The sequence below is a fragment of the Coturnix japonica genome, chromosome 3 (genome assembly GCF_001577835.2).
Source record: "Coturnix japonica isolate 7356 chromosome 3, Coturnix japonica 2.1, whole genome shotgun sequence".
NCBI classification, from domain to species: domain Eukaryota; kingdom Metazoa; phylum Chordata; class Aves; order Galliformes; family Phasianidae; genus Coturnix; species Coturnix japonica.
Genome location: NC_029518.1, coordinates 19,171,392 through 19,194,802, shown reverse-complemented (window position 1 = coordinate 19,194,802; position 23,411 = coordinate 19,171,392). Strand labels below are relative to the sequence as shown.

The 23,411-nt window shown below is 48.2% G+C and overlaps 1 protein-coding gene across 1 annotated transcript; it reads left to right on the top strand.

The window, feature by feature from the left end:
- Positions 1-38: 38 nt before the first annotated feature.
- Positions 39-23,404, top strand: VASH2 (vasohibin 2). The gene is made up of 7 exons (XM_015857295.2): positions 39-532; positions 2,242-2,330; positions 3,920-3,976; positions 10,717-10,791; positions 16,695-17,076; positions 18,786-18,898; positions 20,935-23,404. The coding sequence occupies exons 1-7, from the start codon at positions 251-253 to the stop codon at positions 21,002-21,004; spliced, it is 1,068 nt and encodes a 355-aa protein (XP_015712781.1). The 5' UTR covers positions 39-250; the 3' UTR covers positions 21,005-23,404.
- Positions 23,405-23,411: the final 7 nt, after the last annotated feature.

Sequence of the window (23,411 nt, the reverse complement as noted above, 5' to 3'; positions counted from 1 at the left end):
CGCCAATCGCGGCGCGCTGAAGGCGGGGGCCCGTCTCGTGGTAACGGCGGGGCGGCATGGAGCGGAGAACCCGCACAGCGGCCCGGCCGGGGTGTCCGTGCGGCGGGGCTGGTGGTGCCGCGCGGGGGGCGGGTACCTGCCGGTAGGGCCGGCACCGCGCGGAGCGGGACGCACGTCTACACCCAGCTCTATCGACAGACAGCGGCGGCGGGGCTCGGTCGCCCCCCGCCCGGGGCATGGCGGAGGGGCCATGACGGGCGCGGCGGGCGGTGGCGGCTCCCGCCGGGGGTCGGCAGCGGCCAAAGGCGGGGGCCGGTCCCGGAGCGCTCAGCCGCGGGCGGCGGGCGGCGGCAGCGGCGGCGGGTCGGAGGAGGAGGAGCAGCGGGACGGCGGGGTGCTGTTCCTCGTCAATAAGAGCGGCTTCCCGCTGGACGGGCAGACCTGGGAGCGGATGTGGGGGCACGTGGAGCGGGTGCATCCCGACGGCAGCGCCGTGGCCGCCGCCATCCGCAGCGCCGCCTGCCTGGCCCGGGTAAGGATGCGGGGCGGTGGGAGCGGGATGCGGCCCTACCGAGACCCGCCGGTGGGAGGGGGTTTAGAAATAGCGATGCAGGGTCAGGGTCTCCCGTCGTGCTGCTCCTGGATCCCGCTTGCTTTATAAACACGCGATCGGCAGCGTTGACATCTCACTGGAGTGGATCGGGCTGGAGCCGATGCTCTGCAGGGGCCGTGCTATGAGGAGCAGGACAATGCCGGGCGGCAAATGCTGTGACATAGTGACGGTCTGAGCCTGGTGTAAAGTGTGACCAGAGCAATGGAGGGGGCTCCCAGCAGATTGACGAGGGTAGGGATGGGAGCTGCAGCCGTTCTTCTGTCCCCCGTCACCTCCCCCCATTGCCTGTGCCCCATCTCTGTGTGCTTCTGGACACCGGGGATGGAGCTGTGGTTATGAAGCTGGGATCTGGTATTTTTCATGCCCCCTGGTCCCTGAGAGCACACAGCACCTCCTGGGCTGTGCTGGGTCCTTTGTGCTGCCAGTGGCATTAAGCAGGAGCTGCACGCAGGGACTGAGATCAGGGCAGGTGGAGCTCTGCCCGCTGACCCAGCACACAGCTGGCCCAGATCAACTTGCCTGGTCGTGGTGTGAGCAGCGTGGGCCTGGTTCCTGCATAGCCACCTTGTGTCTGGAACCATCCCAAGATGCAGAGCAGTGCAGAGCCCTTCTTGCTGCGAGCTCTCATGGTGTTACATCTGGAAACCTTCAGTCACTCTTTTTTTTTATTTATTTAACTATTTCTGCTCCTGAAACTTGAGCCCTGTCTCAGTGTCCATCCAAGCCGAAGGGGCCGGGGGTGGAAGGAACTTGTGAAACGGAAGAACTGCCTCTAATGAAGAGCGTATGCCTGGGAATTTGTACTAAGAAACGCTCACAGTCCCCACTCGTCACTTGTTGTGGCAGCAGAGCTGTCTGCAGGGTTCCCATCTCTCTTGCTGCACTGAGGGTGCTGGCGGCACATTGGAGTCACAGCCATCTGGCCGCTTCCCACTTAGAACACATTGCTGTGTGTCATTGTGTCTCTTCCTTTCCCTTTTCTGAGGCTACACTGTCTGACAGTAGCAGTGAGCTGAATGTGGGTGCTGGTCTCCTTGGGAGGTGTTTGTCACAAAGCAAACACTGTGCAGCTCACTGAGAGTGAGGGTGGGAGCCTGGGCAGCCAGGTCCATAGGATGGAGGCACCGTGTGTTTTTATAGGTGCTGACCCTTTGTTTTGCAGCCGTGCCCCTGCAGTAGCTGGGTGATGACGAGGATCTGTCCCTTCCGCATGTGGCTGTGGGCTGAGGAGCCACGTAGCTGTGGGGATTAGATGTGGATTGAGGGCTGGGCTTCTGATGGTGCTTTGGCACCAGCTGATGCCTTAGGGGATTTCTGAAAAAATCCCATTATGGTACAGTCTCTATCCCTAAGTGTCTTAATACCATTAGCTCTCTGGTGCCCTCAGATGGCCTTTTGGCCCCACCAATCCATTTCTGGCAAGTGCTGGGATTGTGTTTCTGTCCCCATGCTGTGGGGTGCAGGCGGTCCCTGTCACAAGTGGGATGGCTTTGTCCTGTGCCCAAGTTCACTCAGATGTGAGTTGTGTGCTGCAGTGCTGCACGGCGTTAAGTGCATGCCTCTGTCTTAGTAACTCAGCCTCCTGTGGGGAGCAATGTCTGACCTCTTCTTCTTTTCTCTGTGCTCAGCCCTCAGTGCCGCCAGTGCCCAACTACAAGCTCTCCATGTCCATCCCGGAATGGCTGCAGGCAATACAGACCTACATGAAGATGCTGCAGTATCCTCCCAGTGCACGCTCTTGCAAAGAAGGCTGACCATGTCCAGCATGGAGCACTGCCTCATGGCTTAGCAGGGTTTGCTGGAGCCAGTCACAAGGGCTGGGGATCACTGGGGGAGAAAGGACACCTCAGCACCGCTACGGACTTCTTGAGCCTTTTCTGAGGAGTGTAATGAGCCACAGCAAAGCAGGAGCTGTGGGAGGGAGGGAGGTCTTGGAACATGGCTCTGCATTCCAGCCCTGCAGCCTGTCCCTAGGACAGCTGTGTTAAGAGAGGGGGATAACGAAGGCCCCTTTCTGCATGTCCCAACTGCTTGGAGGTTTCACTAGCCTGGCACATCCCAACCTGGCCTCCCTGCTGCTCTGTCACTGCCCTGTGCCTGATAGCCAGCCCTTCCCCACACTGACAGATAATGCTGGGGGAAGCAGCTGCTGGCCTGGATGCTGACTTGGCTGCTCTTTTCTGTTTGCTTTTTCTCTAAACTCTCCCTTTGTGTGTGAGTGCGCTGGGGGAAGTAGTGAAGATGAGGAATGAACATCAAGTCCTGGTAAGGATTAGGAAGGGATCTGGGTGGCAGCTGGAGGAACATCCAAAAATAGCAGGGCAGAGGTTGGGATCAAAGCCCAGGCAGCAGCTGCAGGGCAGGCACTGCTGTGCAACCCCCCTTGGGCAGAGAGAGCTACAGGGGGGAGGGCTGCACTGAAGGGGAGGCCATGTCATGCAGCTCAAAAAACCCCATCTTTTCCTCCAGTGGTTTTGAAATGCTGCACTTTACTGTGGAGCAGGAACAAGTCTCAGAGGTCGGGTTTGGCTCTGTGTTCAAAAAGGCTTCAAAGTGAGCTGGGACTGGGGAGCAGTATCCTGGCTTCCTTTGAGGGATGAAGGAGGCCGTATGTTTTCAGAGCACTCTGTGGAAGGGCCTCATGAATTAAGTTTCAGAGGTGGGTGGGAGGGAAGGAAAGTGTTGTTTTTTTTGTCTTTGTTTTTTTTTCTGGAGGTCTCTGAACTCTGACTGAAGTGAGTTCTGAACACCCTGATGCAAACTGAAGATCTGTATAGCAATGGTCACACAGTCATCACATCATACAGCCATGGGGTTTGGCTGCTGGGTGTCTGTCCTCTGCCAGCCTTTGTGAGGAACTCTCGTATGCTCGAGGTGTTAACTTTTGTTCTTGAGTTGCACTTAGCAGGCTAGTCCCATTTTCAGTGCACTGTGTATTTTAGGGAATGATTTATATTTCTTAGGTATAAATAGATGTATTGCCATGCAGTCAGTTTACAGGCTGACCAAGTTAAAACTTACAAAGGAAATCAGTTCTTTGAAACAATGAGTACTGTTGGTTGGTTTGGGCTCTTGCTTGAAGGGAAGGCTTCTTTTCAAACTATCACCCATTTCTTTTTCAAATGCAGCTCAATGACAAATAGGAGCTAAAGGAAAAGAGAACTCACATCTCACAAATGCCAAATGTGTCGTATTAGACGAGTGACCTTTTTGCTTCATCCTCCACCTTATGCGGATTAATATGTCATAAACTGTGATTTTATTCTTTGTCCGTTTAAGTTGCTTTCCTTAACATACAAAATCCAGATACAATCACACAGGAACTCAGTTCTTTGAGATCAGAAAAAGCAGACCTCTAAGTGGGTAAGTGTCTTTGGAGGTGCTATACTGTCTTGCTGCCCCGTAAATACTGAAGGCACTCAGCTGTTGCAAAGCAATGTAGTGGTGTGGGAGGTCTCTAGTGCCACAGTCTGCCCTGGCACAGCCATAGCTGTGTGTCACTGCCTTTGCAAGGAGTCCCAGCTTGCTGCCTCCTGTGACGAGGACCCATAGCATGCCAGCAAGGGCTGAACTTGCTCAGTGTCCACGCTGTGCTGGCCAAGCTTGAATGGGCAGGGCTGGAAAAATTCAGTTCTTGTTTGCTGGTGTTGGGTTGGGAGGGCTGGGCTGTTTTTATGGAAACTATGTAGGTCTGGATATTCTGGTTTGCCCTATAATACCATTGCTGATGGTAAGAAGAGATCAACTGTGCACATTGCTTGGCATTGTCTCTGATGTTGTTTTGTGCTCAGTTATTTCACCTTTGAGGATCACAAGGAATAGCTCAAGTCATGGTCTTGGTTCTCCCTTTGCTGGTCAATTTGTCAGTCCTTCCACTTGGTGTGGATGACAGTGAGTTTTGCAATACAAATATGAACATGCATGCAGAGAGTGTGGCAACAAAGTTGGGGCCTCTTGCATGTAAGAACTGCATCATGATTTTGACAGCTCTTTGAAAGGACCCCATACGTTGGCAGATAGGGGTGGGAGGTGATGTTGACAACTCTTTGCCTTTTTTATAGAGCGAAACTTAGACAAGCAGAATGTAATGACTCCTGTAGGCTGTCCTGTCTGGCTCTCCTCAGCTGTCTGTCGCTAATAGTGTGTCGCTCTATATTTCCCATCGTGGCTCTAGACTTCAAGTTTTCACCTTGCTGACAGCAATCTTTCCCACTTCCTTTCTGTGTAATTTTACTGTACTGGTGGAACTTGTTTAGAAGAAATCTTGTGCTTTGAATGATGAATGGGTTTGCAGACACTTAAACCAGTTTTCGGGCTGGTCACTCATTTTTAAAGTTGTCCCATTGCTTTCATCCAAGGAAGTGGAAGATGAGATGAGCTCACTACTTGAAATGGCTGTGTTCTCTGGGGCTTGATGAAAGTCTGGCTTATGAGGACAGTGCTTTTTCCTTAAAGGGAATCAGCATGGAGACACAATCAGGGCTTTTGATCCTCTTCTAAGTGGTCTAATTTCTTCCATTTATTTGCCTTTAATGTTTGTGGCTTGGGTACTCATGCTTGACTTCTTGTTGCAGCGACTTCTGAGCAGCCTACTTTGTGGTGACAGGACTTCAGGAGAGCTACAGCAAGGGGCTCTGGAAATGGTCTGGCTACTAGGCGCTGGTTTGCCTGGCACAGTTGTCTTCCTTTCTCTTCCATTAGACTCGCACAGTGTTAGCTGCTAAGCCTGCACTGGTTTGCTCCTTGACATAATGGACAGGATGGCACAGGATGTGTGTAGGATCCCTCACTCGCTTTTGAAATAAGGCAGGAACCTGCTGACAAAGCAAGGTTTGTATTTGCGAGTGGATCTGGCAAGATGCTGCACTATCCATTCCTACCAGCTCTTGGAAGCAGAGGCTGTTACCAGAGTCGTGATTTATTGATGCTGAGCATATTGTTTATTTCATATTATGAAGGCTCAGGCAAATGAAAGTATTACGAGATCTCTGGCAGCCAGACTTCATGAGTGGTGGCTGGACACAAAGAAGTAGAGCGCTAGGTAGGAACGATGAATATTCATAAATTCACGTGAAAGTGTCCTAAAGCAGCTGGAGCATATTAATGAGTATTTCTGTTATGGAGGAGGACTATTATGGAGATTTACTGTCAGCATCAATGTGATACATGAGAGAATAAAAATGTCTGGCTGGGCTTAGGAAGGAGAGCATAAATTATCCGTAGGAACACGTAACATTAAGCAACACATGCTTGATACAACTCTGTCTTTGTAATCCCTTTTATGAAAAAGTCAGTTGGCCATCGAGTTGCATCTAGACTGCCTGACGCCCTGTGAGTTTGTCTAGACTCAGATGATGCTTCTGAGAGTGTTGGGTTGTGCTGCAATGGCTTTGTAAGTCAGGGGTGGGAGAGATGTGATCCAGAGAACTGTCTTGTTTCTGTTGTATTGGCAGTGTGTATGTGAAACTGGATCTTAGCTTGCCTGGGTTTGCTGTACTTGTACAGAACCCAGATTTGTGGGCATAGCATGGATGTCGTGACCCAGGGTGATGTCCTTGGTTTAGGCCTTTCATATTGGGTAAGTGAAGGACACTCAGTGGAGTTCTGCTCTACTGATATGACACGTGGTAGGTGTGAGAGTGAGCTCTCTCTATGTGTGTTTCAGGCACTTACTGATAGGACAGGTTTTCTTTTTTCATGCAGGATTATAACGGCAGAACTTACGTTACAGCTTCTGTTTGTACAAATCTGATTTAAAAACTGGTTATTCTTTAGTCATCACTCTTTAAAGCTCCCAAGCACTGGTCATGTAAGAGCTTCAGAAAAACAAAATGTATTTCTGGATATATATTGAAGTCTATGAATGTTAATTCAGTGCTAACAGACTTTTATTCCTGGCTGCACAACAGGCAATAAACCCTCTGCAAGCTTCTGTTCTAGGATAGAGATATGAGCCACAATGTGGAGCAAGCATCTCTGCTCTGCACAGAGTAATGGGGTAGGTAGGTAGGTGTGGTGTTGCGCTGCTCCCTCCATTCAGTGGCCAGTTGGTCACTGTAACTCCAGCTGAAGCAAATAAACAATGGATTGTTGGTGCTTTGAGAAATGATAGAGCTGCCTTTGGGCTGTGAAGGTGGAGCCATTCTGTGGCTGCAGATAATCAATGGCAAGAGCAGTGTGATCGGATCGGAGCAGTCACGTGGGAAGTATGTAACCAAATCACAGGGAGGAGGAAAACCACAATACTATTTCAACATACCATATTATTAAGAAACCCTGATGGGGCTGCAAAGGAAAATGGGCTCATCCTGTTCCCAAACAATAGACTGCAAAGGCTTTCGAATATCTGCTTCTTTCACATCGCTATGGTTGGTGTGTGGGAGAAGTCCTTTGGCCACTGGTGCTGGGAACTCAAACTGGTGTTGGGAAGATCCTCGAGAATGGTGGCTGCACTGTTTTATGTCTGTCTACTTACGTTGGTGCCTTTCACTTCTCTTTTTGCTTTGTTTGGGAAGAGTAAGCCTGCCAGGAGCCTGAAGTCAAAAGGAGTGAGGTTCTGTGGGTCTTATACACAGGAGAATTGTGTGTGTGGAATCTGATGACCAGAAGGATTTAAAGGCCCACAGACAAACCCTGTGCAAAAAGGGAATCAAAGCACTTGGTGATATTTCTTTTTTAATTTTATTTCTCCCTTTCTTAAATCTTCATTGACAAATTTAATTGTGTAGCCTTTCTTGTCACAGTTAATACATGAGACAGCGTGGTAAGAATTCAGCAGTGAAATCGAACAAGGGCAAAGCCAAAGAGCACTTGTAGTTAGTTGTTTATGAATAAGCTGGATGCAGTGTAGGTTGTTCTTGGTGACTTAGCTGATGAGCAGCCTGCAAACCACTTGTGCTTTGGTTATGGTGTGTAGGGAGGATGTGTGGTGTGGTTGGAAAAAGGAAGGCAGTGATACCCTTTGGTGGAGCGAGGAAAAAAAACGGAGAGAAAATAGGTCTAGAAACTTACAGTTTATCTGCAATCTCAGGAAAGAAACCCTAGTGCAAATAATCATCTGTAACAGAGTAAAGCTGTAAGTAACAGGCAACATGAATTTAGTTTGACACATTTTATCTCTATGAGCTTGTAAAGGCTTTTGTGCATAAGGGAGAAGCTGCAGAAGTGATCCCTTCACTATGGCTGCTGGTAGCTTCCAGATAAGGCTGGGACATCCAGCCTAAATAAAACCATTCTGACACAGGGACCCAAGCTGATGAAAAGCTGCACTCAGAAAGTGGCATATGGACAAATAGCTGGTTCTTGGTCTGGCAGAGCTGTCAGTTGAGGTGTGCAATAACTGTCCTAGGTCAATGATTTTTTTCATTAGTGGTGTGGATAAGACTAATTGTTTGCTAATGATTGTGCTTGGCGCTCCAAGCTGAACAAAGTGACAAGGGTTTGTAAGACTGAACTGGGATTCAGAGTGATATTGGAGAGCAAGAGGTGGATTGGAACAAACAGGTGGTATTTTAGTAAGGACAGTTGCAGAGAATGGTTTTGGGAATGTTCAGCTGTGAGGATACACAATGGAGGATGTGAGGCTTGTTTTGCAGAGAAGGATCTGATTTTATGTGTTTATTTTTAAAGACATACAGTGTGAGTCAGCAAGGCCAACAACACCGGGTTGGTTTGCAAAAATATAGTTGGATTGAAAAGATAATTAGCGTTTGTATTGGAGTGGTGGGATCAAGTAAAGGGCTACGAGCGAAAAGAGAACAAAAGGAAAGCAAGAAACATTGCCCAAGGTCTAGAAAACATGACTTGCGGCAAAGTCTGGGGAGGGAGGGCTGTAATAATAATAGTAAGTGTGGGTTTGCTTTGTCATGTTTGCAGAGGAGAGGGTTGATTACAGCCTTTTGTATGTATAAATGTCTGTTGCAAGAGGAGAGTTAATAAATGGTCTCCATGTCCACCGTGGATAGCAGAAATAGCTCCTCATTTAAATTGCAAAAATAAAGACTTAGCTTAAACATTAGGGGAGCTTCTTAGATGTGAGGTTAAGAATAGGATGGATTTACTGGTGGCTTCCCAAGCCTTTGAGAACCCAGTTCAAAGTAGGCTGGAAAATTATCAGTGAGGAGTGATTTAGGTTTGGCTTATGCTACCTTGGGGCAGAGTGGTGGCTTAGGGATTTTCTGAAGGCTGTCTCCAATGCAAATGCAGTTTTGAGGCCATGGTTCAACTGAGGCTTGTTAAGAGAGGCAGAAGGGCTCTGGATGGTTATTGAACTGGGTCATCCACAAACTCTGTGGCCTGTGTTGCAAACATGAAGGAAAAAGAAAACTTTGGGTACTGCCCAAGACTGGGCATGACAGGGTGGTGCTGCTGGGTGCAGAGATCCTCAGGGCTCTGTTCAGCTGGCTTTCTGTGCTCCAGGAACTCACAGGAGTGCTGAGCACCCTCTTGCTTCGTGCTGAGGTGAAACCTGGACCTGATGGAGAGACAGTTCTGCAGGGTGGCCCCTGGGCCCGTCAGCCCACAGCTGGCCCTGGGCTTCACACTGGTCTTGTCCTTCCAGGGATGGCCGTGATTCTTGCATCCTGATGCTGAGAGCAGGAGCTGGACAAAAGGGCTTGCCATGCTGAATTAGCCTCCGATGCTATGTAAATGAATGGGAGAGATCTGTCCTCAGCCACAGTATATCAGTGTGACTTTTTTTTTTAAAGCAAGTGAAATGCCTCTCCTGGTCAATTTAAATCTATCTTGATAATCATGTAGCATCTTGAAGGGCTGTACTTGTAAGCAGAGCATATGTTAAATAGAACTCAGTACTTCTGTGACAGATATATTGGGGCTAATTTGGCTGCTCATTTAGGCCGATTACTTTGAAGCCTCCCTCCCTGGCTGGGGAATCATTAATGTTAAATCCAAGCTGACGACTTGATGGCAGGGAGCTTGTGCAGGCAGCTGCTAGTAGAGCCGGTGCTGCATGCAGTGGTGAGGTGGTGACCCCAAGCCGTTGGAATTGCCTTGAATTGCTGCAGGGGGGATGAAGGGGACTCATTATATCCCTGCCAGTCCTACTGCTTGGTGCTGGGGCTCCTGTCGCTGATTGTGAGTGTGGCAGAGGCAGGCTGGCTCTGCTGTGCCCGCTGTACAGCAGGCAGCACGTAAAGAGCAGTTGTTTACAAATGAAAAGATAATTTCTAGCCTGGAATCTGTGACAGGCAGTAATAGCAGTGGAAGCTGCGCTGCCATTTACACTGAATACAAGGTTTAGAATGCATGAGATGGCTGAATTGGGAAGTGGGAAAATAGATTAATGGCTTGAGATGCATATTCTCATCATCTTCTCTGTTAGAAATATTTCTCTTTTTATGAACCTCTCCTCAGGGAGGGTTAGAGGAGACTTCAAAATAGAAGTCACCCTTTGTTTCTGTTTTTAGCATTGTCTTGCTGCCACTCCATATCGCTATTCTCCCTCCTGGTAATTTTTAAGGAGTCCAGATAAATGTCTTGAGCTTGCCATGATCCCAGGGATGTGCAGCTTCTGCATTCCTGTAGGAAGTCCTGCATTCAGGGCAGCCCAGAGGCATTGAGGAGCAGCAGGAAGATACTCATCTTGCAGTGATGTGAGGTATCTGCGCTGGCAGAGCTTGCTACAGAGCAGACTTCGATAAAATGCCTCAAATTCCAGCCTGCATCTATATCAGCTCAAAGAGGGGCATAATCTCTGAGGGGATCAGCTTGGTGCAGGCATGTTCCGCAGTGCAGAAGGGATTTTGGCACACAGGGAGCTCCTAATAGGCAGCCCTAGGGGTGGGCTGATACAGTGTGGCGCAAGAGGCTGCTGTTCTTCCAGCGCTTCCAATGACAGTTGTCACGCTCTCACAAGGTGCTGCTGTGGTCATTGCACCCACCCAGCAGGGAGCCGTGTCCCCTGCATCTCCTGAGGCCCTTCCAGCTCCAGGGACCTGTACAGTGACCTGGACAGAGCTCCACGGGAGCCTCAAACCACATCTAGCACCTGCAGAGATGAGAAATGGGGGTGTCTGGTTCCTAGAGTAAAAGGGAACTTGGTTCCAACCATAAGGACTAAAAGCTTTTTGTCTCTGTCCTAGGTTGATGGAAACAGCAAGAGAAATGACCAGGGAGTCCTTACCTATCAAATGCCTTGAAGCAGTCATCCTGGGGATGTATCCTTTCATGTGTCTGTCACTTCCTACTCTGCAGCACTGTTGAATCTATCACCTGTCCTGGAGGCTGTCTGAGATGTGCACAGCCAAAGGTGAGTGTACACATTTTGGGGGCTGTCTGTGCTGTGGGTTGGTGAGCTGTCAAGATGTGTCAGGAGGAGCTGGGGAGGCTGCGTGCTGTTCACAAGCATCAGCTGCCTGCTGCCCCATTAATCTGTGTAACATCAGGATCTTACCCACAGTGCCCACAAGTGTCTGTACAATCCCTCCTTTGTTTAGTTGTTTGCTGCCTGTTGCTGTTGAAGCTTGTTAACACATGAGAAACGTAGGTTCTGTGCTGTGTTTTTGTAATATTTGCATACCAAAGTTGTGTTCGCTTTTTGTTTCTCAGCCCGCAGTTGTGGTTCATGCAGAAGCCACAGGTGTATACTGTAGTTAAGTGTTTGTGCTTTACCTTAATGTAATGGCTATTGCCTACTCAGGTTCAGAAAATAACTAGGGTATTTTCCTTTGGAGACTGAATCGCTTCCTGACCCCCTTGTTCTCTCACTAATAAACAAACTTGATTGTCCCCAGATGCTGGAAAAGGGCAAGGCAGCCCTACAGGTACAGCTGTGCACTGGATATACTTCAGCACAGCTGATCAAATTTGATTTCTAACAAAGAAACCCAAACCCCAACGCAGAGCGGCTCCTGGCAGCACGTCTGTGCTGTGTTCTGCTTGCTGCTGCTGCCCCCTCTCGTGGCAGAAGGAATTGGCACCTGTTGTAATGCCCGGTGCTGGCGAGGGGGTGTCTGAGAGCTGCACCCCTGTGTGCTGCTACCTCCTCCTGCACAGGGCCTGCTGATGGCTTGAGAGCCCTGAGGACTTGGTGGCGGCAGGCGGCTCACACTGACACCAATGTCTGAAGGCCTGTCATGTTTACCTATGTATCAGGACTCTATTTTGTGTTACTTGGAGAACAAAGTGGTGAGGGAATCCCCAGGAGGAGCTGATGCTGCTTTGCAGTTGTGGTAAGAGTCAGCATGTCTTGTGGTGCTGTATTTCTGGTCCTGAACCACACAGCACTCAAACACGGGGGTGAGTACATTGGTGATACAGAGGTGACCATGGTCACCTGAGAGTATCCTTAGTGGTTGAAAAGTTTTGTCCATTTTATTTTTCTTTCGGAAAAAGCCTTTTTTTCCAAAATTATTTTTTCCTGCTTTTTTTTCAAGTCTGATTTCAAGTTTTGGTGGGGGCAAAAGAGTTGAAAGCTCTGGATGATACCATTTTGTATCATCTGAAGTTTCTTTGGGGATGGATTTTTAAGCTTTGAATGGATGTTTCTGCCTCAAGACAGTACTTTCAAAATGTTTATGGAAGGTTTTTACTTGAGATTACCTCATGAGAAGGCTTAGAGGGGAGAGTAGGACAGGGCTGTCTTTTCCTTTGTTTTCCAGTTCTTGCATTGAAATCCACAGTGTAAGAACAAGGGCTGCCTGCTGGGGTGGTTGTCTACTAACACGTTCATTAAAGGAAGCTAAAAGATACCAGCTAAATATTTAGATTTTATATTAAAAGCGAGGTGTGGGCACACAGAATATCAGTAGCAAGTAAATTTATGGAGCCTCATGTTGTGCTCCAGTGTGTTTCTGAGGCACATCTCTGTAACAGCATCTCCTTGGCTGATTTTTAGCTCAGCTGTGAGACTTGAGATGCTGCTGCCATCTGTTCCCTTTCCTGAGTGTCACATCATTGAGTTGCATCCACCTGAGTTGAGCATCCTGGTGTGTGTGTGTGTGTGTGCCTGTTTGGCTTCCAAAAGGAGCGAAGCCTGGAGTTGCTGACAGTGCACCCTTAGTGTGAGCCTCCATTCAGAGCCCAGCTTGCTCGGGGTGGCTTAGCCAGGTGTCATTTAATTGAGCTGCTTACTGGCTTGTGCAATTGCTTTTTGCAGTGTGACTTCTTATAAAATACTTCAGCAGTCCCTCTTGGTGCAGAATTAAGTTTTGCATAATTGCCTTCGTGCTGGATTTTGAAATGTTTCTATCTGAGCTATTCTGTGTGCTCACAGCAAAGGAGCAGCTGCTGTGAGATTACCAAAAGCTCATACAGATCCTCTAGCATTATATTGATTGCAGCAGTCTACACAGATCTCTGCATAGCTGTCTGAACTGGCTTTGTGTCTTGTTGCTTTCACAGGCTGCTCAGCAGTATCTAACTGGAGGCATTCCTCCTGCTGCCCTCCTGGGGCTGCCTCTCAGCTCAGGTGTAGATCAGCTGAGTAATGATGTGTTCTCCACATCCATTATGAGCAAGGATTGAAACTACTTGTGTTCAGGAATGGGAGTAGTAAACCAAAAGGTGCCATGGGAATTGTATCCAATTGCTGTATTAAAATGTGGAGAGCAAAATAATGGAGGGTGAGCACAGATTCTCAGCGGTCTACAGAATGCTGACTGACTATGACAGGAGAATCTAACTTACTCCCACTGACTGCGGTGTCCCTGTCCTGGTTCATGTGAGGTAACCAGCAGACCTGTGCAGTGTATGAGACCTCCTGCTGTCTGATAATGCCATTAAATGGGGAGAGCAGAGGTGCCCCAGGAGGAGAGATGATTTAATGGCTTTATACTCTGCCTGTTTAATCACCGGGTGATGTTTATCTCTGCTGGAGTCCCCCTTGCCTTGCAGATAAGTTCTTGGCAGGGAGCGAGTGCTTTGGTTAGGGGCAGATTTTCTTCCTGTGGTCACTGCAGGGTGCCTGGGATATTGGCATTCTCTCCATCCCCTCCTTGCTTTCTGCAAGCTTGTCTTCAGCCTGACCTGTTTTCTAACTGGAACAGAAGCAGGGAGGGCCCTGCTGAAGAGCTGCAGCCCCTCTGGTAGCTGGGAAGAGCTTGTCATGACTTTCATCTTCATGGCCTTGAACTAGTCAGCTCAGGCTGCACCTGGGTGTTAGAGAACTGGCTCCCTGCTCAGTCAGCAGGACCATGCGGACCAGGGATTTCAGTACTGCATCAGCTGCAGGTTCCCATGAGCAGTTGTGTCCAACCAGCCAGGCTGCCCTGCCCTCCTCCCTGGCACCAGGCCGTCCTGGCCGGCACTTGCTGTCAGAGTTTCCCTGCCTGCTGTCACATGGTGCATGAGTTGCTCCCTTGCTTTGGGCACCAGTGGGCTGGCACCCTGCAGCTTGTCCTCTCACCACCTGTTGAGCTGGCAGCGGTTCCCAGCGGCTGCGGGAGACTGTTGGTCATAAGCAACACAAGCTCGAGTAGCCATGGGAAGCCAGCTGCTGCTGCGTAGATGGCATCAGCTGCTAAGGCCTATTTCCAGAAATGTCAGCGTCCAAAGCCTGGAGCCACAGTGGAGCACGTGGAAAGATCCCGCTCAGATTATGTATTTAAAAATAATTAAAAAAAAAAGCATTAGAGAAAACCCTTTCTAAATTTGCTCCTGGCAGATGAAGGAGGTGAAGAGTTCCTCTTCTGGCTGCGAGCTGCTCTGCACTCCTCAGTGGGGAGCACCTATTTAGGGCATGGTCTGTAACAGAGAGCAAGAATGCTGGGATTTCTGTGGGACTTTTTTGGTAGTAGAGTTTACTAGGGAATAAATTAATACACAGAAGGGCTGACTATGAAGCATTGCTGGAGTCATCATGTGGGTATACAGATTTAAAAAAAACAACACACAACGAAACGCAAGCATCCAGAATGTAGTTTTGCTCCAGAGTTTTAAAACGGAGTCTGACTCAGATCATGCCTTAGCTCAGCATGTTCATAGAACCAAAGATTGGTTTGGGCTGGAAGGGACCTTAAAGCCCACCCAGTTCCAACCCCCAGCTCAGCTGCCCAGGGCCCCATCCAGCCTGAGTCAGTGCCTGCAGGGATGGGGCACCTCAGCTCCTCTGGGCAGCTGTTCAGGGCCTCACTGCCCTCTCGTTGTGCAGTACTGAGCATTTCAAATGGTAGCCGGGTAGCTATGTTCTCTGGTGGGGCTCTGGATGTTGTCTGTGTGCATTTTCTCAGTGGGGGCAGGAGGTGTTTACCCAGAAGGTGACAGGTCGGTCTCCTGGGTGACATCTGAGGAGATCAGCATCCCTCCATACTGTTTTTTGGCTGTGTAGCCCCATGGCCGGGCCCTGGGAAGCTGCTTTGACTCGCACCAGGACCAGGATCTGGAGGGCACCGAGCTGTCCTCACATCTGCCTGTGCCCTCTCCTGCGCCATGCAGTGTCAGCATTGTGCTGTGCAATTTACTCCCTGACTCTCCATCCTGCAGTTACAGGCCCAGCTCAGAAATGTGATTGCAGCCGTGGTGTCAGCATGTCATTGCCTTTTGTTTGCTACAATACAGCTCTACTTGGGCAGAGCAAAAAGGAAAAGAACTAATAATGACACACGGGCGGAGGGGAAGCCCGTTTGCTGTGTATTTCATCTCGGGTGGGGACTCTCATTAAGCAGTCCCTTGGCAGAAGCAACCTATACCTAAAGGTTAATTTCCACAGCAGTTGTTCCTGGGTTGTTTGATGGTGGGTAATTTCCATCCACAAAGGAGCCTTTTACTGCTACCCAGCGTTTAATGAGATTAAATTGCAACTTCTGCTAGGCCTGGTGGCGGAAGTGTGTATGTGTGGCAGGCGGCCGCCACGCTTTGTGTGGGCTCAATAGAAGGGCGCTGGGGAGCGAGAGAAAACCCTTTCATAATGAAGGGAAAATAGTGGTGATGTTTGAACGCTTCGTAGGTGTTAATAAAAGATACTGCTTTTTCAGTTACACGGATTGATAAATACAATGGGCTTCCGTAAGAAACTGTCTGCAGGACAAGTTACTGTAATGTGACTTTGATAGATGCAGGATGCTCCTTTTAAGGCCCGGAGCAAGGTGACCTCAATGAGATGACAGTGGGCTGAGTTTTGCAGTTGTCAAATTTGCTGTGGTAAAAATGTTTTGAGTATGTGAAATTCATCCAGACTTGTGTAGATGATGTACCTCAAATGTGCTGAAGCATGCTGCAGCCATTCCTCAGCACTGCACCTGCCCTGCCTGCGGACAGGAGGCCTTGTGGGCCTCAGTGCCTGGAGATGGGGCTCGGCTGTCCAGGTTTAGCAGCACGGAGCCATGCAGACTTGGCACCGATGCAGACCTGCTTGTGTGAGGGAATCTTTCTGTCCTTCCCCCTCTGTGAGGGTCACTGATGTCCTGAGGAAACCACCTGGGCCAGCATGCAGCTCCCCTCTGACACATTGCTGTCAGAAAGCTTGGCCCTCAGCCACTTCCCCTGGTGCGTTTGGAGTGGCCAGCCAGCAGTTCAGGGACAAATTCTGCTTTTTAAAAGATTTGTTGGTGGCCATATGTGTCTGTGCTAATCTGGAAACAGTAATTGTCAACCTGGGAGCTTGTCTTTATCTCAGCAGTGAGTTAGATGTACAAAACTGGTCTTGTATGAGGAATGGCCAGACTGAGGGTCATATTGAAACCCGGATCTGCGACCCCAGAGAGAATTCTGATCTATTTGTACTGCTTAACAGCTGCAGAAATGTGTGAAAATGAGGATAAACAGCCTGAGTCCTACCAAGTGTCAACGGTTCCCCTTTGGTTTTGGTGTGAGATAAAGTTGTTCCCAGGGATCTGGGGCGGATGCTCTCCTCCAGCACACTGTGCTGAGCACTATCATTGTCGCTTTGTTTTTCTGTTCTTCCCCACAGGCGTGGTAGAGTCAGGCCCTTTCCTGCCTCAACAACTGTGTCTTATTCTCCAAACAGTAAAACGGGCTTTAGTAATATTGACAGCTGCTGGGACACACTGAGAATACGCTTGATGTTTGCATGGGTCCTGGCAGTGAAAATCATTGGGAGGTCTTACAGCTGTCGTGTGGTGCTCCCTTCTCAACCCCGTTTTTGCCTTGATTCAGTGCACAGATACCTAACAAATGGGCAGCCCTCTGTGGAACGATTCCCCATCAGCTTTAAAACCCACTTCTCAGGGAACTATTTTCATCATGTGGTGCTTGGGATTTACTGCAATGGCCGGTATGGATCACTGGGCATGAGCAGGCGCTCGGATCTAATGGACAAACCTCTGACTTACCGAACTCTGAGCGACCTCATCTTTGAATTTGAAGACTCCTATAAAAAGTACTTGCATACAGTCAAAAAAGTCAAAATCGGATTATATGTCCCACATGAGCCTCACAGCTTTCAGCCCATTGAGTGGAAACAGCTGGTCCTCAATGTATCCAAAATGATGCGCACAGAAGTCAGGAAGGAGCTGGAGAAGTTTGCCAGAGATATGAGGATGAAGGTAGGTCTGGCGCCTGGTTTTAGTTCCAGGATCTTCCCTTCAGCCTGGGAGACACTGGAACCCCACTTTCTCCCCTGGCTGGTGAGGTGTCAGCACTCAGATTGTTCTCTGCATGTTTTCTAGCTCTGGTTGAGGGTGGCCAGAGAAGGCCATTGGGACCAAAGCTATGGGGTTGCTGTACAGCTCCAAATCAGGCAGGTTTGGCATTACATAGGGGTGGATGCTTGTAGCACAAGGAAATGGGCCTTTCCTCTATCTGCTGAGAGGTGCAAGTCTGTAGAGGAGCGTGAATGCAATCCCTGAGGTATGCAGGCACATGTTGAGTTGAGTCACTTCTCCATGTAGGGCATGCTTCCCACCACCCGTGCTTCAGTCACGAGGTAGGTGAAGTGGGGAGGGAAGGAAAGCAAACCCTTGGCAGGACCAAGGGAAGCACAGGGAGAGGGGGCTGGCTGCCAGAGGGCTGCAGGGTTTGGCTGCCCTTGGGGCGAGGGGTGTCCCTGAGCATGCTGCCAGCACGGCTGTGGGCAAGAAGCCGGTCACAGCTAGGGCAGAAGGGGAGCTGGGGCCTCTCCAGCTTTCTGCTGGCAGCAGGAGCTGAGCAGGTGCATTGCTAAGTATGGGGCTGGCTCTTTTGGAGTGGTATGCAAGTTATTCTGGGTTCCCACACCCTTCCCTGCTGAGGAATGGCTCATACATGGCAGCTACATGCCTTTTTGGTAGGGGCTGAGGCAGCCTCCCTGCTCCCTGACAGAGCACTGTTGCTGGCGTTGGTGGCAGCAGGACAGCCCTCGCCTGTGCTGCCAAGTAGGGCGGGGGGGTTGAGCGGTGCCCTCCCTCTGCCTCTGCTGCGTGTCTATCTCTGGGAGTCCCCTGAGGTTCCACAGGGACAGAGAGGGCCGTGTCCTCCGGCCATGCTGCAGCCAGGTGGGCCCAGCGAGGCATCACTGCTGGCTCTTTCACACTGTGCCTGCTGCTGAACACATGCCTGGGGCATGGGAGAAGGAGGCAGCAGTGAAAGGTGCTGAAGCCTCGTACAGGGCTTTAGAGGAGCAACAGCATGTTGGGCAGTGGCACAGATAGGATGCCATGCCAGCTTGTACCCTGAAGTCCTCTTAGGCAAATATGCTTGATTACATGGTAGTAAAGCTTCTTTTCCCTTTCTTCTCTATTCATACATTTCTAATAACATCTGGAGAGCAAATCACTTGAAGTGGGCTCCAGTTAAAGAAGTCCATGCAGGTGTACACCTTCCTGAACTTAGTGCTTGCTTCTGCTAGAGGCACCAGGTCTGTGTTTGTACCAAGCCATGACATTGTGTCCGGTCCTCAATGCCCAGGCCACAGCCCTGTACACTTGAGGGCTGAAAACCCTGCACCGAGCTCTGCCCACACGAGTAAGGTTGTGCCTAATGCCACCTTGAGCTCCTGTTAGTCACAAGATGACTTAATTTGGAGCTTGAGCCATTTAATTCAGATCACTTAGATTGCAAGAGGTGTGATCTGGAGGACTGAGTGCTGAAAACAGCCTGAAGCATCAGTGCTGTGCCAGTGGAGTTCCTCTTAACCTGGACATTTCAATGAGCCCCAAGGGACCGAGGGCTCAGTGTGTGCCATCTGTGCTATTGCCTGAGGCCCTTCATTTAAGCTTTTTTTTATGAATTGTTGCCATCATGGAACACTTCTCCCTTTCCTCCCCATCTCCTGCAGATTCTGAAGCCAAGTGCCCATTCTCCCATGAAGGAGAGGTCGCGGGGTAAGTCGCTGTCCCCTCGCCGAAGGCAGGCCAGCCCTCCGAGACGGCCCTTCAGAAGAGACAAATCGTGAGTACTCCTGTGCTGTCACTGCTGCCATCACTGCCATACGAAGTTGGGGGTGATGATATATTTATTATTTGATAGTGTACAGAATGTAGATACTGGCATTTATAGGAAAACTGTACCAGGATCTTGACTGCCTGAGAGGCCCTCCAGGCCAGTAGTGCTGCTTGTCCCGGAGCTGCTGTGGTTACTGGTCCATGATGGCTCCTCTGTATGGTGTCACTGGAAGTCCTGGTGACACTTGTTTGGTTCAGCTTTACTGGGTGTTGGATGGCTGTGACAGTGAAAGTATGGATTCCACCTTTTATTTTTTTCAGTTTTTATACAGTATATTTTTAGGAGAAATGAGGAACATATCTTGGGGTGCAGGTGGCCTTTACAGGGAGGAAAGCAGTTTGATCACATTTTGGGGTGTTCAAACATAAATATTAGAAACAGGAGATCTCCCGGAGGTGTGGGGTGCTCAGCTATCTACTGCTTCGAAAGAAGCTGGATTTCCTGTGTGTAGCCCTGGTATTGGGCTGCTGTCCAGCTTAGGTATTATGGAAGAAGTCAGCCTTTCTCTTCTTGCCAAAGCAGAAATACCTCTCTTCCGTTGTAAACTTTTCATTTTAATTGGTTTAAAGAACCGGGCCGCTTCATTCATGCTTTGTAGCTATTTGTTTTTCTGCTACTGAGTGGGGAGGAACAGGCAGTGACTGCGAGCGATACCTCTAAATGGACAGAAGTGAGCTGCCAGGCCTTTTACAGCCACCAGCACACTCCATACCTTAGATGTGGAAGAGTCACGCTCGAGCTGCACTGCTCGGTGCCAGGAGGCTGACAACTGCGAAAGCCCATACGTCACCCAGATTAGTCACACATTTATGATCACCTCTTTTTAAATAGGCTCCCAGACTACTGTCTCAGCACTTATTTATTTATTTTAACGTGGCTAACAAAGACATTAGGCTAACTTTCTAAAGATAACTTCCAGATAGTTTAGCAGCAGATGATTTCACAGCAGGCTTTTATTTTAACTTGTGAATTCATACTTGGGCCACGATGCTGTGCTTTAGATGTCATCACTGCATGCTCCTGGCTTAATGCATGAGTAATTACAGTCATGGCTGGCTCCGCTCCCCCCTGCCTCATCTGCTGGGTTCTTTTGGAGGGAGGGGGTCCCCTTTGGGTTTCTCCCAGTGTAGTACAGAAGTGCAGTACAGGCACTGCAGCTCTGTCTATGGTTGTATGGTATTCTGAACCAAACCCTGCATCTTATCTCATGGGGATGTATAGCACTGGTGCTGAGACTGGGAGTCCAAGAACAGTGAGAGGTGTGCTATGTGAAGTTTCCAGTGTCCTTTCTTCCTCCCTCTCTTTTTAATTAAGTCAGCCTCGATAGTTCTGCTTTATAATTCTCCTCTGTTAAGTACTGAGACATGTTTGCTTTTCCTCCGTGAGAATAGCTGAGAGCCTGGAATGAACTACCAAATCAAATGCTTCCATAAACTATACGTTGCCAAGATTATTTATGTTTAAAATGTTGCTACAGGAGCTTCTCCATTGCATGCTAAGCAGGGAGAAACTGCTGATTGCTCAGTCTTGAAGTTTCATTTGCTCGGAGTTGTGAATGTAGTAACAAACAGCATGTGTTTCAGTGAGATAACTGAAGTGAATGGCTTGATAATACCAATCTATAAGATGCCTGGAAAATGTCAAGTCTTCATCTCAGGCTGTTTGGCTGGCTCTCGAATTTCATGCAGACTTAGGCAACGGGAAGGCTGAGACTTTTGTTACCAATTGAATCTCAGCAGTTCTTGTGTTGCTGTAAAAGCCAGAGCATGGACAGCTTGTTCTTTGTTGGTGCTGGGCTTTAGTGGGAACCTACGTGAGTAGCTCAGGTTATGCTCATTTATGTAGGAAATTCAGCATGCTCGTGCTTGCAGTGAGAAAGCTGGATGTAGTCAGCCCTAGTTTGAAGTAAGCTGTACCTGGCTCTCCTGGTGCTCTGTTCCTGTGCGGCAGTGCCAGATTGCTCTCCTTTCCTCTCCTTGTAGGCCTGCGGTGGTGGACAAGAAGGGAGACCTGGCTACGCTCAACGAGGTGGGCTATCAGCTCCGCATCTAACTAAGCCATAGGCTGGACAGAGGGCTTCCTCGGTGCTTCCCACTGCACTTTACCCTCACTCAATTGGAAGGAAAAAGGAATGGGACTATTTATTAACTTGTGGATGCTTACAGTAAAGGTTTTATCTAGAAAATAGAACGGAGAGGATTTTTCTTGGTGGCTGTATTTATTTCCATTCAGTTCATGAAAATGCATCAGTGAAGAGAACCTTCACTTCTATCATGTAGGACATAACACCAGTTGTATGTGAATTTCTACAAATAGTGTTTCACTATACGAGCATTAATTGAATTTGGACATTGTGCTGGGTGGTACCTTTGGGATGGCTACAACTCATACCCTTAGTATTAAGAAGTGCTGGGTGCAGTGTTTAAAAAAAAATAAATCACATTCAGTATTAATAGTCAATTCAGCAATAAAAGCAACCGGTGCAGCAGTGGCATGATTTTTTGAAGTGGCAACGTTACCTCACAAAACCTAATAGATATGCAAAACTATCAGTATTATTGTTTTGTAACAATTTTGTACTGTTTCCCAGCATTCCTGGTAGTATTAAAATGGCACTGGACGTGTCCTGCCACCTCTATTATTGTTTTGTGCATGTTGCTGAAAGACGTTCAGTGGTAGTAATATGCAAGTGGATTCTTAAACATGCATTTTCTTGGGGAAAAAAAATGAGCTTTTTAAAAAAATAATGGTAATTGATTAATAATGAATTTCTAAACTTTCATAATTTTTTATACTTTGTCACAAGCTTTTTTGTCTTTCTTGACTACACTGCTTGAAGCACAAGAAGAGATTGCTGTTTTTGTAGAGCTGAGAGTCCACAATAATGGTTTGTTGCTTGTATATGTTACTAGAATCATGGAAAAAATGTCCACATTGCTGAGTCTTTACACATCTCTTTCAAAGTTTGTGTGCAGCTTTGAACCTTGTCTTTGAAAGGTCAAGAGCTCTCAGATAGTGATGCCTTGACATCTTATATTAAGATCAGACATCACAGGCTGAAGTTGAGCTTCCACTGTGCTGTCTAGGGAATTTCTCTTGTATGCATCGTAATCACAACAACTGCTTAGTCAGACCTGAATAAGGAAGCTTGTACTGGAACAAGTTCAGCAATAAAATACACTGTGTGTCTGAAATAACCAAGAGCCAGGCTTGTCTGCTTCATCTCCTCCTCTGCTCTTCTGCTGTGAGACTTAACTAAAGACCTGCGATGGATGGCAGCATTCACAAGTGACGTGGTAAGAGACCTTCATGCCTTTCACATTAGTGAAGTTCTCTGGAAGCATTTGAGCGCTGCATTCTGAAAATATTTCATTAGGTGCCTAAATAGAAACTGGATTATTCCAAACATCCAGCCTCTATCCTTTGTGCTGTGCTTATAGATTATACTGCCATGGGCCTTGCGTACCTCCTCTTCTGGGCACGCGCTTGTTTTGGAATCTCATAGAAGACAGGGCATTCTAACGCAATGACAGTAATACTGAATGAAATGGAATGATGTAAGCTCCTAGAACCCTTCTGAATCAGCCAGGAAATGAATGAAAACAGAAAGAAACGAGTGTGTATACTATACCTCATTGCTTGCTAAGAAGAGTCAATGAACTCATCCTAACTAGGACAGGAAGCCAACAGAGACCCAGCAAGCTTCTACAAACAGCAAAATGCTCTTCAGTAATCAGTCTTCATGAGGCCTGGAAAGAAGGCTTTTCAAATGTATTATACTTCTTTATACAAGATCACTTGATCAGCTACATGGAGGCCTTTCTCATCCCTCTTTCCCCAACCTTTTTCACTCCTGTGTTCACAATAGGAATTTTGGTTCAGGAGTGAAGATGAAGAGAGGGAAGAATTCTTTCAGTAGAAATTGTTGTATAATTTGACATCAGCTACTGAGTTTGGTTTACACTTTGTGCTGCCCAGTGTCTTGTGACAGTTTTCGTCTTGTGTCTCTTAGATTTCTCATGGGTAAAATACTGTAGGAAAACTGACATGGTGATCAGCTGTATCATATAGCATGAGGGTATCTGGTATGTTTCTAGTTTTTTCTATGGAACCATAGTTTACTACCCTTTAACTCAAGTAACATTGGTTGGTATAAATCTATTACCAACATCCAGAGCAATCTGAGTTATTTTTTCTTAACTTCTAACTTACACTAAAGCTCTTTTATGCTACAGAGCTGTTCGGAGGTGGTTCTTGTTCAACAGAAAATTTCTCTTAAAACTTGCTTATTATGGCATTTGTCTTAATGGTGGTTCTAGTGGCTGTTTTTTTACCTTCCTGCCAAATGGTCAAATAATGTAGAAAACATGCATGCTGTTGTTTTTTTCATGACTTGTATGCTTACGCACAATGCGAGACTTCAATAAAATATCATGTAGTCTTTGTAATGAATAAGGGT

Bases quoted from the DNA above. Each gene is read 5' to 3' on its own strand.
- VASH2 (XM_015857295.2), top strand. From the start codon at position 251: ATGACGGGCGCGGCGGGCGGTGGCGGCTCCCGCCGGGGGTCGGCAGCG. The intron at 2,331-3,919 runs GTATCCTCCCAG...TACAAAATCCAG, and splicing joins ACCTACATGAAGATGCTGCA to ATACAATCACACAGGAACTC. The intron at 10,792-16,694 runs GTATCCTTTCAT...TTCAGTGCACAG, and splicing joins GAAGCAGTCATCCTGGGGAT to ATACCTAACAAATGGGCAGC.